This window comes from Scyliorhinus canicula, chromosome 13 (genome assembly GCF_902713615.1).
Source record: "Scyliorhinus canicula chromosome 13, sScyCan1.1, whole genome shotgun sequence".
NCBI lineage: Eukaryota > Metazoa > Chordata > Chondrichthyes > Carcharhiniformes > Scyliorhinidae > Scyliorhinus > Scyliorhinus canicula.
The window spans coordinates 25,018,521-25,034,040 of NC_052158.1; the positions used below are offsets into that span (position 1 = coordinate 25,018,521).

The following is a 15,520-nucleotide window of genomic DNA, read 5'->3' on the forward strand; positions in this document are numbered from 1 at the left end:
ATGTCATTTGTTTACTTTTCAGAAATCCAAAGGCTTAAGAAGTCTGCCCAAGGTAAAACTCAGAAGGAAAAGATAACAGGTCAAATAATAATTATGCATTTTAATGTAACGTGAATGTCATTTTGGAAAGTGTGTCCAGCCACACCGATACTCAATTCAATTTCCATTAAGGAGTGCTAAAGTATTTGCGCGGAGGCAGCTGCATCCGTTGCTCTTACAAAAGGAGCGTTAGTCCAGGTGAATGCGTGGCTGGAGAGGTGGTTCAGTCGAGAGGGTTTTAGAATTCTGGGACATTGCGACCGTTTGGTGAAACGATGGAGCTGCTGTACGTCCGATGATTTGCACTTAACCTAAAATAGAAGCAGTGCCTTGCAGGAAGGTGTGTTATTGCTGTTACGGGAGTTGTAAGCTAACTTGACAGGCCTGGGATCCTGAGAGAAGTTTATGTTGGGATATATACACAGCTAAAGTTAGATCGGACATCAAATTAGATAGGAAGACATAGAATGTATAGGCCAGGTAAGTCACAAGGGGGATTGGCAAGATTGGATGATATTTATTTTAATGTAACTTGTCGGTTGAACAAAACAGATATATTGTGGGCAGAAATTAAAACATGGTGGTATGATATCATTACTGCTACTGAGACATGGTTAAGATAAGGTGCAGATTCGGTAGCTATATATTCCAGGATACAGGATCTTCAGGCCGGATAGGGAAGGAGCTACTATCGGAGGAGGTGTCTCGTTTTATAACGGCATCAAGAGGAGCACAAAGGAGGGACGACATCTTTGAAGGCTATTCAACTGAAGTCATATGGGTCGAAATTATAAAGAGGAAAAGGAAAACCATAGCGTGCAATGCTGAAAAAGCGAGTGGAATTCGTAAAATGCAACAGAAAACCTTTCAAGCCAGGAAGTAGAAGCACCTTCAAGAGAGGGGTTGTCCTGGACTTATCTTGTTTCGATAAACAAGCTGGGCAAGTCGTTAAAATATTCGTGAGGCCGTATTTTCCATACAGTGATCATAATCCTGTTATGTTCCAAATTGTTATCGAAAAGGACAAGAATGGTCCTGAGATCGAAGTTTTAAACTGGGGGTTGGCCGATTTTAATGAGATAAAATTGAGTGGACTGGCAGCAGACTCTTTTAAGTACATCTGCGGCAGAACAGTCGGACACATTAAAAAGGGAAACAGAGAGTGTCGGTGTCCCATTCATGAATAAGAGTGGGACCAACAAAACCACGGAATCTGTGATATCGAAGAATATACCACACATGATGATAAGATAAAGATGAAGCTTATGACATACATCGTGGGCTGGAAACAACAGGAACACTAAAGATGTATAGAATGTGCAAGAGGAAAGCTAAAAAGGAAATTAGTGGAGCAAAAATGGGATATGAAAGAACACCAGCAGGTAAAATAAGGAACAAAATAAACGCAAATTACTGCGGATGATAGAATCTGAAAATAAAGATAAATTGCTGGAAAATCTCGACAGATCTGACAGCATCTGTAAGGAGAGAAACGAGCTCACCCTTAGAGTCCAGATGACGCTTTGTCAAAGCTTTGTCAAAGCTGAATCCTTTTCAATTCCTCACTCCTCCAAGGCTTTGACAAAGGTTCATCTGGACTCAAAACGTCAGATCTTTTCTCTCCCTGCAGATGCTACACGACCTGCTGAGGTTTTCCAGCATTTTCTCTTTGGTTTCAAAATAAAGGAACATTCACACTTGCTTTCAACATGTATTAATGGTAAAAGGATAATTAGGGAAATAATAGGGCAAATAAAGGCCACATTAGTAATTTGGGTGTGTATCTAAAGGATGTCAGCAGGGTTCTAGATGCATACTTTTTGTCGATATTCACTGGCGAGTGGGAAGTGTGAGTGTAGAAATAAGGGAGAAGGACTAATAAAACTAAAGAGATTGACATGCATGGACAAGTTGAGCCAAAGGGCCTGTTTCCATGTCGTACACATCTATGACTCTATGACATAGAACTTGAGGACGTCCTGAGTGATCTTTCAGGTTTATGAGTAGAGAAATATCCAGTGCCAGATATTATGTATCCCAGGCTGTTGAAGGAGACAAGGGAGGAAGTAACAGGTGCAGGGACAATAATGTTCAATTCCTCACGCGTCCAATGTGAACTGTCGGAGAACGGGTGGATAGCCGAACTGGTGTGATTATTTAAGAAGGGAGGAAGGGATAAACCAGGAAACTGCAGATCGATTAATCTAACATTCGTGGTGGGGAAGCCATTGGAAGTAATGCTGAGAGACAGAATTAATCTGCATTTGGAGAAATGGGGTTGATCAGGAACGGTAAGCATGGTTTGTTAAGGGGGCGTCATGTGCCACCAAATGCATTGTTTTTTTCGAAGGAGTGACTGCGATGTTTTGCACAATTTAATTTGTGCTGAAGGTTATGCAAAACCTTCCGCCAATAGGTGGCATTGTAAACACATCACGTCACCATATGAACTGCGAGTTCGATGTTGATTGTGCTGCGAGATAAACATATTCGAAATAGTTCCATAATAGTGCTTAGCAATAGTTGTTTATTATTTAATTTAACCCAAATATCTTATCACGCAGCTGTTCTACAATAAATTATTTTAAACTACATGTTCTGTAGTTCCCCATTCACTTCAGTCTGTCCACAGATCATGCCCTCGTACCAGAAATGATGATTTAACAAGAACAAAGGCTGTACAAAAAAAGAAAATAAACCGATCCACTGAAGATAACTCGCCTGCAAATGAAAGCAAACGAACCATTTAAGTTACCTTCCAAGCTACTGGCATCGTGTGTTCAACACGCGATAAAACTTCGAAGCATAGAATGAAAGGTATCAAGGCATCTCAATATCTTTCGTTTGCTGGTAATGCTGTCGAAAATAGGAGTGTATTTAAACAGTAGTTTAAACTTTATTTTGCAGCCCTGTGGTCTGCAGACACAGCTGATGAGAGCAGTGACGCGTTATTGCTCACTGCAGCGGGTCCTCGAGGAATTCAGATTTTCAAGACTTTTGCATTTAAAAACGAGGCTGACAGAAAAAGCTTTGAAGGATTGGTCAAACAATTCGATCAGAATTGCTGGAAAAAATTAAATATTCGAGTGCTATATATTCTCTATTCACACCCAGAACGGGGGAGAGCCATTTGATAGCTTCCTCACTAATTGCGATTGAAAGATTAGTCGTGCAACATCAGCACTCTCCAGTCGTCAATGATACCAGATCAGATAGTTTTTGTAACCTCTGATAATAAATTGTGTGAAGGGCTATCCGGGAAACAGACCTGGAACTTGAAATGTGTCATGCGGTTGAGTCTCCGTAGTTTTGGTATGAAGGAAGAAGAGAGGGCAGACACAATTGGTGTGGTGACGCAGCTGAATATGAAATGTATTCCCAGTGCCTTGGCAATTTTGAGTGGCAGACCTGATCCACCATTTTTGTCCACAATACGGCAAACTGCATATGCCACGACAATGCCGTGCTTATGTAAAAGCATGTGCCATGAGTAGTGTCAGGAATCATTTTGCAACTCACTGTTGTGCAAGAAAAAGGCCTGGACAAGCAAAGATTGTCACAGGCACTGATAAGGTGTGTCCAGAGAACATATTCTCCATAGACATCGTCTCCAGCAAAGACAAGGAGACTCAAGTTATGTCAAACAGATGTATATATGTACCAATATGCAGCCATCGTTAAATGAATGCAGATATTTATAAAGATAAATGGACGGTGCCATTAAAAATAAATAGCACAATAATAACAATGAAGCTTGATACTGGTGCGAGGGCCAACCTCATGAAATAGTCTGATATAAAACAGCTGTGAATTTTGAAAAATATTGTCACAGAACGGTATTATTTAGAGATTATAATGGCAACAAAATACAGAACATAGAACAGTACAGCACAGAATAGACCCCCAAAGGGGATTGGGTGGAGGCGTTGACCTTGGGTAGGGTGCTCTTTCCAAGAGCCGGTGCAGAATCGATGGGCCGAATGTCCTCCTTCTGCACTGTCAATTCTATGATTCATTAACAGGAGTTGAGGCATGCAAGGAGCGACAGCTCTTTCGATGAGTCTACAGTGCAGGAAATGCTGTGACAGGCTCTCATTCCTCAAGAGACTCCATATCGAATGATTTCCCTGAAATTTTCCTAGGTTTTGGTATGTTACCATAAACGTACAAATTTCAATAGAAGTAAGCCGTAAAGCCTGTGATGCATGCTCCGAGTCTTGTGGCGACACCATTAAGGGATAAACTAAAGGCAGTTAAAGATAATGCCTGCCTGAGGTGTCATTAAACGTATTGACTCCCCGAGCAACTCAGTAAATTCCATGTGCAAAGAAGTGTCATGGGGACCAAAGAATCTGCATGGATCCGAACGACTTGAATCGGAATATTAATAGACAACACTATCCCACACCAAAAAGGTAAGATATAACGCGTGAAACGGCAGAAGCAACCTGTTTCAGCAAATTGGGCGTGTCACAAGGCTTCTGGAAATTAACGCAAGATAAAGAAAGCACAAAAATGTGCACGTTCAACACACCCTTCGGGAGTATTTTTACGAATGCTATGTGGCATCATCTCGGTTTCAGAGTTCTTTCATTGTGACATGCGGCATATAATTGAAGGAATCATGGGGTCCGTTTGTTTGTGGATAACATTATTATTTGGGGGTCGGATCAGAAAGAACTTGATGAGCGAGAGCCACGTGCCGAAAGTATAAGGGTAAACTGCTCTGGAATTAAGCCGGGAAACATGTGAAGTCGGTGTGCATAGTATCACTTTCCTGTGGACACGCAGTCCGCACAAGCGGTTCAGCGCGATGAAGACAAGATAAGGGCGATTCTACTGATGCCACGCCCTACGGATGTAAAGGTAACTAAATAATGCTAGGTGTCATGAACTCTGAGTGCAAGTTTCATAGAATTTAAAGAATTTACCGTGCAGAAGGAGGTCATTTGGTCCATCAAGTCTGCACTTGGAAAGAACAAACTAATTGGTTAATTAATATGAAGCAAAAAGTGGGGATTATTGGGTGTTTATCTGGTTGGCAATCAGTAGCTAGTGGTGTCCCTCAGGGATTCGTGTTGCGACCACAATTGTTCACAATTTATATAGATGATTTGGAGTTGGGGACCAAGGGCAATGTGTCCAAGTTTGCAGTTGACAAAAAGATAAATGGTAAACCGAAAAGTGCAGAGGATACTGGAAATCTGCAGATGGATTTTGGATAGGTTAAGTCAATGTGCTAGGGTCTGGCAGATGGAGTACAATGTTGACAAATGTGAGGTTATCCATTTTGGTAGGAATAACAGCAAACGGGGTTATTATTTAAACGATAAAACATGAGACCTGGATGTGCTCGTGCATGAGTCTCAGAAAGTTGGTTTACAGGTGCAACAGGTGATTAAGAAGGCAAATGGAATGTTGTCCTTCATTGCGAGAGGGATGGAGTTTAAGTCTAGGGAGGTTATGCTGTAATTGTATAAGGTGTTAGTGAGTCCATACCTGGAGTATTGTGTTCAGTTTTGGTCTCCTTACTTGAGAAAGGACATACTGGCACTGGAGGGTGTGCAGAGGAGATTCACTAGGCATATCCCAGAGCTGAAGGGGTTGGATTACGATGTTAGGTTGAGTAGACTGGGACTGTACTCGTTGGAATTTAAAAGGATGGGGGGGGGGCGTTCTGGTATAAACATATAAAATTATGAAGGGAATAGATAGGATAGATGTGGGCATGCTGTTTCCACTGGCGGATGAAAGCAGAACTGAGGGGCATAGACTCAAAATAAGGGGAAGTAGATTTAGGACTGAGTTTAGGAGGAACTTCTTCACCCAAAGGGTTGTGAATATGTGGAAATGCTTGCCCAGTAAAGCAGTTGACGCTCTGTCATTAAATGTTTTTAAGGTAAAGACAGATAGTTTTTTGAAGAACAAAGGGATTAAGGGTTATGGTGTTCGGGCTGGAAAGTGGAACTGAGTCCACAGAAGGTCAGCCATGATCTCATCGAATGGCGCAGCAGGCTCGAGGGGCCAAATGGCCAACACCTGCTCCTAGTTCTTATGTTCTTATGTGCGCGCCTCCACCACATCCCCGTCACCCCACCCACCTATCATTTGTGGACACTAAGGACAATTTAGCATTGCCAATCTAACTAACTTGCACATCTTAAGACAGTGGGAGAAAACCGCAGCACCCAGAGGAAAGCCATGCAGACACAGGGAGAATATGCAGACTCCACACAAACAGTGAACCAAGCCTGGAATCGAACCTGGGACCCTGTAGAAGTGAAGCAACTGAACTGTGCTCCTGTGCCGCCCCAACGTGACAGCCAAATTGCATATCTGATGGATACCATTAAGAAGGATGCAGTATTCCAGTGGTCCATCAAGCACAATGACCAAAGCCGGGAATCGAACCTCGGACCATGGAGCAGTAAAGCAACTGAACTAACCACTGTGCTACTGTGCCGCCCCCAACTTGACAGCCAAATTGCATATCTGAGGGATACCATTAAGAAGAATGCAGCACTCCAGTGATCCATCAAGCATAGTGACCCAAGCCGGGAATCTAACCTGGGACTCAAGAACAGTGAAGCAACTGAACTAACCACTATGCTACTGTGCCGCCCCCCAACTTGACAGCCAAATTGCAAATCTGAGGATTTCCATTAAGAAGGATGCAGCATTCCAGTGATCCATCAAGCACACTGACCAAAGCCGGGCATTGAACCTGGAACCCTGGATCTGTGAAGCAACTGAACTAACCACTGTGCTACCATGCCGCCCCAACTTGCCAGCCAAATTTCACACCTGAGGGACACCATTAAGAAGAATGCAGCTTCCCAGTGGTCCTAAAAGCACGGACAAGAGTGGCAGGCACTGCAGATTTCGGTACTTACAGTGCCAGTGCTCATTTTTTTGAGGAAGCCAAGAGCACTAAAATATCAACCGATAAATCACAGAATGGCTTGGGTGCGGGATTAATCCAATAGAATCGAGAAGGAGACTAGCTGCCGGTTGACTGTGCGTCAACGGCGAGATCCGACCCTGACCGACGATACACACATGTTTAAATAGAGTGTCTTTGGCGTATTAATGGGCGAAGGAAGTTGCATGATTATGTGTATGGGCTTTCAACATTCATTGTGGAGACTGACGACAGGCCAGTGGTCGCCATCATAAAACAAAATCATAGTGAGATGTCACTGAGCAACGACTGTTTATGAAGTTTCAGGCAGCATGATTTCAAATTGGTGCATACAATGTCTAAACATCGTTTCGTATCTGACACGCATTCCAGAGCTACCGGCCCTGAGGAAATACCCCAGTTGGATGAGGACGGACAGATCCATGTAGACATGATGACAGAGTCACTGCCAGTCTATGGCAATAAGTCCAAGAACGTTAGGGAAGAAACTAACAAGGACCCAATGTTGCAGAAAGTGATAAAGTACCTCCATGAAAGATGGTCAAAGGATCGTATGAGAGGTTCTACAATGTTCGAGCGGAATTAAGGGACGTTAATTGACATACACTGCGAAATCAGCGGATTGTTATTCCACAGATTTTGGGGTCACTGACCTTGACAACTTGTATGAAGGGCACTTAGGGATGGAAAAGTGCAACAAGAGAACCAGGGAGGCAGCAAATTGATCTGGAATCAACCGTGGCATTGAGCTGATGGTGGAGAACTGTCAAACATACCAAATTTTTCAGCGTAAGCAGAACAAGGAGCCTGTAAAGATGGGCGAGACCGTCACACTCAGGTACAGCAGGTTGGCATAGTCCGTTTCCATTTCAATGGAAATAAGTACCTTAGACAATAACACCATAAGACATAGAAGCCGAATGAGACCACTGGGCCTATTGAGTCTGCTGCCCCAGTCAATCATGGCTGATATTTTTGTCATCCCCATTCTCCTGCGTTCTCCCCATAACCCTTTTACCATTTTTAAGCAAGAACCTGTCTACCTCTGTCTTAAAGATATTCAGTGTTTTGGCCTCCACAGCCTTCTGCAGCAAATCGTTCCACAGATTCACCACCCTCTGGCTGAAGAAATTGCTCCTCATTTCAGTTTTGAAGTACTTTCAGTCTTACAACACCAGGTTAAAGTCAAACATGTTTGTTTCAAACACTAGCTTTCGGAGAGCTGCTCCTTCCTCAGGTGACGGAGCAGTGCTCCGAAAGCTAGTGTTTGCAACAAACATGTTGGACTCTAACCTGGTTTTGTAAGTCTTCTTACTATGCTCACCCCAGTCTAACGCCGGCATCTCCACATAAGTTTTAAAGGTTCGTCCCTTTCGTCTGAGATAGTGTCCTCTGGTTCTAGTTTATCACACAAATGGAAACATCCTCTCCACGTCCATTCAATCCAGGACTGCAGTAACCTATACGTTTCGATAAGATCCCTACTCATCCTTCCAAACTCCAACAAGGACAGACCGAGAGTCCGCAACCGTTCCTCATATGACAAGCTGTTTATTACAGGGATCACAATTATGAACCTCCCCTGGACCCTTTGCAAGCCGAGCGCGTCTTTCATCAAATACTGGGTCCAATGCTGCTCACAATACTCCAAATAGGGTCTGACCAGATCCTTAGTCTCCGAAGAACATCCCTGGCATTGTATTCTTTCACTCTTGGAATCTAGCAACAAGTCTTCTATTCCATCTTTCAGATCATTAATCTTTATTGTGAAAAGTCTTAGGTATGGTCATAGACTATTTCTTGAATTATCCGGAGATAGCCGAGTTGTTACATTGAAGAGCAAGATGTTTCATCAAGAATGTGACATAATTCTTTGTCCGAGACACCATTTCAGATGCGGGCATTAGCAATAATGTCCTTGATTTGACTGCAATGAATGGACGGAATTTCTGTGGCATGTTACTTCAAGCCCGCATCACCCTCAGTCGATTGGCAAGGCTGAAAAGGGAGCCACATTGTTAAACAACTCTGAATGGAAGCACTCGACAGGCGTTTGGATAAGTATCACGCTCCTCAGTGATCATTATGCAGCACTTGTCAATTTCCTGACGTGAAACAATTGACCCCTCAAAAAAGTGACAGATCGGGTCTAATGATACGACTGCCAAAAGGCTTCATTCTCTGCAGCCGAAGGATACGGTGAGAGTAGAAGATTGCAAAGGCGGCAGATGATGGAAACAGGCAAAGGTACTGCGACCAACAAGTGCAAATTCATATCTTGTTGTGACAGTAGAAGCTGTTATTTTCAGATGGAATAGAAGAGCTTTGCTCAAAGTATGGCAAACATTTGTGATGCAACCACAAGAAGAATATCTGAGTCCATACGAACCAACACAAGAGGATCATAAGTCAACATATGAAGAACAAACACAAAAGACAAATTTTTAAACGCAAGAAGAACCGGTGCCGGTTCAGCATGCACGAAGAAGATCCATAAGAAAAAGGCGCAAGCCAGAAAGACCGAACCTGTAGCAGACTGTGAAGCAAAATAAAATATATCTGTAATTACATATAGTTATACATATCATGATGAAATGCAAAAAGAAATTTAAAGATTGTGGCTAATTTTTGTTTGCAAGGAACAGGATGTGATGATATTCACAATATACGTTTGTACATAATGTTGTAAACAGCACCGACAACAAGATGGCACTGTAAACTCAACACGGCACCATGTGAGCAGGGAGTTGGGTGTTGGGCGTGCTGGCAGATAGTCGTATTTGCAGTTGTTTCACAACAGTTGTTTAGTGTTACTTGTTTATTACTTTATTAATCCGAGTTCTCTTAGCAAACAATTGTTCTATTATAAATTATTTCCAAAGACATGTTCTGTCGTTCCTCGGTCACTTCGGCAAGTCTGCAGAACATAACAGTCACCAGCTGTGTGCATGGGCAACATACTTTTGACGTACTCTACTTGGAGATCAGCAAGCATTTTGATAAGATCCCACATTGGAGACCGAATGCGAAGTTAAGAACCCCTGGTTTCCAGGGAAAATTAGATCCAGAATTGGCTGCATGGAAGGAGGGAGAGGGCAATAGTAGACCGGTGTTGTTCTGATTGTAGACTCATGTCACACAGGTATCGGTTTTTGAGTCCTTGCTGTATTTGCTTCATATGAATGACTGAGACATGAATGTACAAGGATTGGTCAGTAAGTTTGGGGATGGATTGAAAATTGTTGGGGTGGTAGGTCGTGAGGAGAATGGCATTAGGTTACAGTGGGCTATAATGGGCCTGACCATATGGGCTGCGCAGTGTCAAATGGAATTAATTCTGGAAACGTGTGAGGTGACGCACTTGTGCAAGACAAACAAATTAAGGAACTACATGATAAATGGCAGGACAGCGAGTAACCCCGATGATCAGAGGATCATTCATGTGCATGTAACCCGTCCAGAGTAGTGACTGTAACAGAGTAGTGGAGTGTACAGAGAACAACCGAAACGGGGAGATTTCACTCTCCACGTTCTGGAAGGCGTTAACGGCAGTGATCAGACGGGAAACTATCAGTTCCCAAGCATGAAGAGACAGGGAGAAAAGGACGGCAAGGCTGCAGTTGGACGACCCCATACTGGAGGTAGACCGTCAATGTTCCGTGGACCCGACCATAGAGCTCCTGGAGGAGAGGAATGTACGTTGACCTTCTCTCTCCGAGGAAAGCGGTACACCAACTCCTCCAAGCAGAGGGGAGCCGATACGAACACGGAGATAAAGCCAGCCACCTGCTGGCGCACCAGCTGAGCAAGCAGACAGCCACTGGATAGATTGCACAAATCAGAAACAACAGAGACACAGAAGGAGAACATCCAGGTAGTGTGAACAAAACCTTCGAGGCCTTTGACCAAAGACGGTACTTGTCGGAACACCCAGCAGCGGAATGGGGGATGGAACGATTCCTCGACGGACTGGGTATGCCAGTTATGGGGGAGGACAGAAAAACCTAGTATGGCAGGGGGGTGGGTACCGGAGCAATAGCTGAGAAAGATGAAAGCATTGAGGGAGAAATAGGGAATTGGACCAGTATGGCTCTGAGGAAGAGCACAGAGGGAGATGTTGCTGAAAACAGTGGGTCTGGTGGCCTGAAGTGCTTACGATGTAATGCAAGAAGTATTAGGGGTAAGCCAGATGAACTTAGAGTTTGGATTAGTACTGGAACTATGATGTTGTTGCCATCACAGAGCCCTGGTTAAGGGAAGGACAGTATTGGCAGCTGAACGTTTAAGGATTAGCATATTTCAGTCCACATAGTGTGGGATGTAAAAGGGGTGGCGAAGTTGCCCGACTCGTTTGGGAGAATATCACAGCTGTACTGCGGGAGGGAACCTGAGAGGGCAACGAGGCTTTATGGGTAGAGATCAGGAATAAGAAGGGTGCAGTCACAATGTTGCGAGTTTACCACAGGCCTTCAAACAGCCAGCGGGAGATAAAGGAGCAGAACGGTAGGCAGATTTTGGAAACGAGTAAAAACAACAGGGATGTTGTGATGGAAGACTTAAACTTCCCGAATATTGACTCGGAGTCATTTAGTGCTAGGAGCTTAGACGGGGCAGAGTTTGTAAGTAGCATTTAGGAGGACTTTATGAAACCTTCTTAAAACAATATGTAGACAGTCCAACTGGGGAAGGTGCTGTACTGGGGAATGAGCCCTGCCAGGTGGTATAAGTTACAGTAGGTGAGCATTTCGGGCACAGCAAAGTAAGTTTTAACGTGCTGGTGGACAAGGATGAGAGTGATCCTCGGGTGAATGTGCTAAATTGGGGGATAGCTAATTGAAGCAATATTAGGCGGGAACTGAACAACCTAGATTGGGGGCGGATGTATGACGGTTAATCAACACCTGACATTTTGGAGGCTTTCAAATGCCAGTTGAAAGGAATTCCTGACCGGTATGTTCCTGTGCAGAAGAAGGATAAATAAGGCAAATCTCGGGAACCTTGCATAACGAGAAATATCTGAGGCCTCGTCAAAAAGAAAAAGGATGCATTTGTCAGGGCTAGAAGGCTGGGAATAGACGAAGCCTGTGAGGAATATAAGGAAAGTAGGAAGGAACTTAAACAAGGAGTCAGGAATGGGGTTCAGGAAAATCCCAAGTCTTTTTACACGTACATAAAAAGCAAGAGGGTGGCCAGGGAAAGGGTTGGCCCACTGAAGGATAGGCAAGGGAATCTATGAGTGGAGCCAGATAAATTGGGCGAGGTACTAAATGACTACTTTGCATCAGTATTAACCAAAGAGAATGAATTGGTGCATCTTGAGTCTGGAGAAGGGTGTTTAGATAGCCCGAGTCACATTGAGATTCAAAAGACGAGGTGTTGGGCCTCCTGAAAAATATTACGGTAGATAAGTCCCCAGGGCCTGATTGGACGTACCCCAGAAAACTGAAGGAGGCTAGAGAAGAAATTGCTGAGCCCTTGACAGAAATCTGTGGATCTTCACTGTCTTCAGGTAATGTCCTGGATGACTGCAGACCAGGCAATGTTGTTCCTTTGTTTAAGAAGGGTAGCAAGGATAATCCAGGGAACTACAGGCATACGTCAGTGGCAGGGAAATTATTGGAGAGAATTCTTCTGGTCAGGATCTACTCCCATTTCGAAGCACATTGACGTATTCGTGAGGGACAGCATTGTTTTGTGAAAGGGACGTCATGTCTCACTAACTTGATAGTTTTTCCAAGCGGTCAAAACGATGAATGATGCAGGTAGGGCAGTGGATGTTGTCTATATGAACTTCAGTAAGGACTGTGACAAGGTCCCTCATGATAGACTGGTCCAAGTGCTGAAGTCACTCAGAATCAGGGGGAAGCATGCAAGGTGGATACTGAACTGGCTGGGTCATAGAAGGCAGTGAGTAGCAATGGAAGGGTGCTTTCTAAATGGTGGGCTGTGACTAGTGTTGTTCCGCAGGGATCTGTGCTGAGACCTTTGCTGTGGGTAGTATATAGGAATGATTTGGAGGGCAATGAAAGGGTCTGATTAATGAGTTTTCAGACGACATAAAGGTTGGTGGAATTGCGAATAGTGATGAGGACTCTCATAGCATACAGTAGGATTTAGAAGGTTTGGAGACTAGTGCGGAGAGATTGCAGATGGAGTTTATCCGGACAAATGTGAGGTGATGCATTTTGGAAGGTCAAATGCAGGTAGGGAATATACAGTGAATGGCAGAATCCTCAAGAGTATTGAAAGTCAGAGAGATCTAGGTGTACAGGTCCACAGGTCACTGAAAGGGCCAACACAGGTGGACAATGTAGTCAGGAAGGCATATGGCATGCTTGCCTTCATTGGCCGGGGTATTGAATATAAGAATTGGCAAGTGATGCTGCGGCTGTATAGAACCTCAGTTAGGCCACACTTGGAGTCTAGTGTTCACTTCTGGTTAGCCACACTACCAGAAGGATGTGGAGGCTTTACAGAGGGTGCAGAAGAGATTGATGAGGATGTTGTCTGATATGGAGGGTATTAGCTATGAGGAGCGGTTGAATGAACTCGGTTTGTTCTCACTGGAACGACGGAGGTTGAGATGCGACCTGATATAGGTCGACAAAATTATGAGGGGCATAGACAGACTGGATAGACAGAGGTTTTACCCGGGTTAGAGGAGCCAATTACTCGGTGGCATAGGTATAAGATGCTAGGCTCAAGAATTAGAGTAGATGGACGAGACAAGTGTTTTGAACAGAGGGCAGTGGATGCCTTGGTCTCGCTGTCGGGGGAGGTCGTGGAAACAGGGACCATAGTAGTATTTAAGGGGCATCTTGCCAAATACATGAATAGGATCGGAATAGAGGGATATGGGTCCAGGAGGTGGAGACGTTTTAGTTTAGACGGGCAGCATGGTCGGCACGGGCTTGGAGGGTCGAAGCGACAGTTCCAGTGCTGTGCATTTCTTTGTTCTTTGTTGATTGACAGAAAACTGGACTTGGAAGCACCACGAGAACTCGGAGTCATCATGGAGAATATTGTCTCCATGCAAACGGGGAAGGGGCCTGGACCAGATGGTTTCCCGGCGAATACTGCAAGCCAATGTGCGACAGCACTGGTCCCGCAACTGCGGGAGATGTCTACAGACTCGCTGACAAGGGGCACGCTGCTTCATACACGAGCACAGGGCTGAATTTCGCTAATACCTATGAACGACACTGCTTTGTCGATCCGAGATGTAGAGAGGCAGGTCATCTGCATTGAGCGAGACTCTGTGCTCTCTGCCTCCCCTTTGAATCCCCCTCCTGTCTGTTGCTCTTCTGAGAGTCGACGCCAGGGCGAAGAGCCGAAATGTGGGTCATACAGCCCCATCTCACTCCTAAATGTACACACCAATGTACTGGCCAAAATCATAGCCAAAAGACTGGAGGACTGCGTTCCAGAAGTGGTCGTAGGGGACCCAGACGGGCTTTGTCAAAGGTCGACAGCTAACATTGAACATCAGGCGCCTGCTGAACATGGTAATGACCCCATCCGGGGAGAGCACACCAGATGTGATCATCTGCCTGGAATCAGAAAGGGCCTTCTACAGAGTCAAGTGGCAGATTCGTGACGACGTACAGGAGCGTTTCGGGCTCGTATGAGGGTTTACCTCCTGTGTGAATCTCCTGTACAACGCTCCCATGGCGAACGCATGGTCAAACAACACCAGCTCCAGCATTGCCAGTTGCACAGTGGCACACGGTAGGGATGCCCGCTATACCCACTGTTGTTCACGGTGGCGATCGAACCACTGACGATGGTTTACAGAACAACAATAGACTGGAGGGGAGTTCAAAGGCTTGGCAGAGAGCACAGAGTCTCGCTCAATTCAGATGACCTGATCCTCCAAATTTCGTATCTGCAAAGCAGCATGGGTCATTGTTGTTCATATCCCGATCAATATCCCAAAGGCGTTTTCACCTCACTTAACAAATCAATCCTGTGGTTTGTATGGAGGGAGAGCGAGAATGCTAGGATCAGAACGAAGATCCGACAACAAACAAAGTCCAGGGATGGCTAGCCCTCCCACGCCTACACTATTAACACTGGGCGGCGAGAGCAACACCAGTAAAGGGATGGAATAAGTATCCAGGGACAGAGTGGGTGCATGCGGAGGAGGTCGTCGCTACGGGCCTTGGCCAAGACGGCACTTCCACCCACCCAAACAAAAAACTCCAGCAGCCCAGTGTTGGGAGCCACCATCCAGACCTGGAATCAATTACGGCCGCAATTCGGCCTGACCGAAATGTCCGAAAAAGCCCCCATCTGCAACAACCATAGGTTCGCAGCAGCTCACTTATGTAACGTTTAAAATGTGGAGACGGGCTGGTGAAACACTGACAGTCGTTGTCCGATGTACTGACGGTATAGCCACAATACTGAACGAACTATGGAGAGAGTTGTTCTCGCTCAGGGCAACGAGCTCAGGCATCTGCAGATGAAAATCTTCCTGAGGAAAGAGACATGGACATAACATAGAATAGCACAGCACAGAAAAGGGCCTTCGGCCCTCGCTGATGTGCCGAGCTTTGT

General features: G+C 44.9%; 1 protein-coding gene across 1 annotated transcript in view; it reads left to right on the forward strand.

Moving 5' to 3' along the window:
• The window catches only part of LOC119976764 (spindle pole body component 110-like), a 546,263-nt gene that overhangs the window by 275,658 nt on the left and 255,085 nt on the right, over positions 1–15,520 (forward strand). The window contains exon 27 of the mRNA XM_038817508.1: positions 23–52. Coding sequence (XP_038673436.1) covers positions 23–52 — 30 coding nt within the window. The remainder of the gene's footprint in view (positions 1–22; positions 53–15,520) is intronic.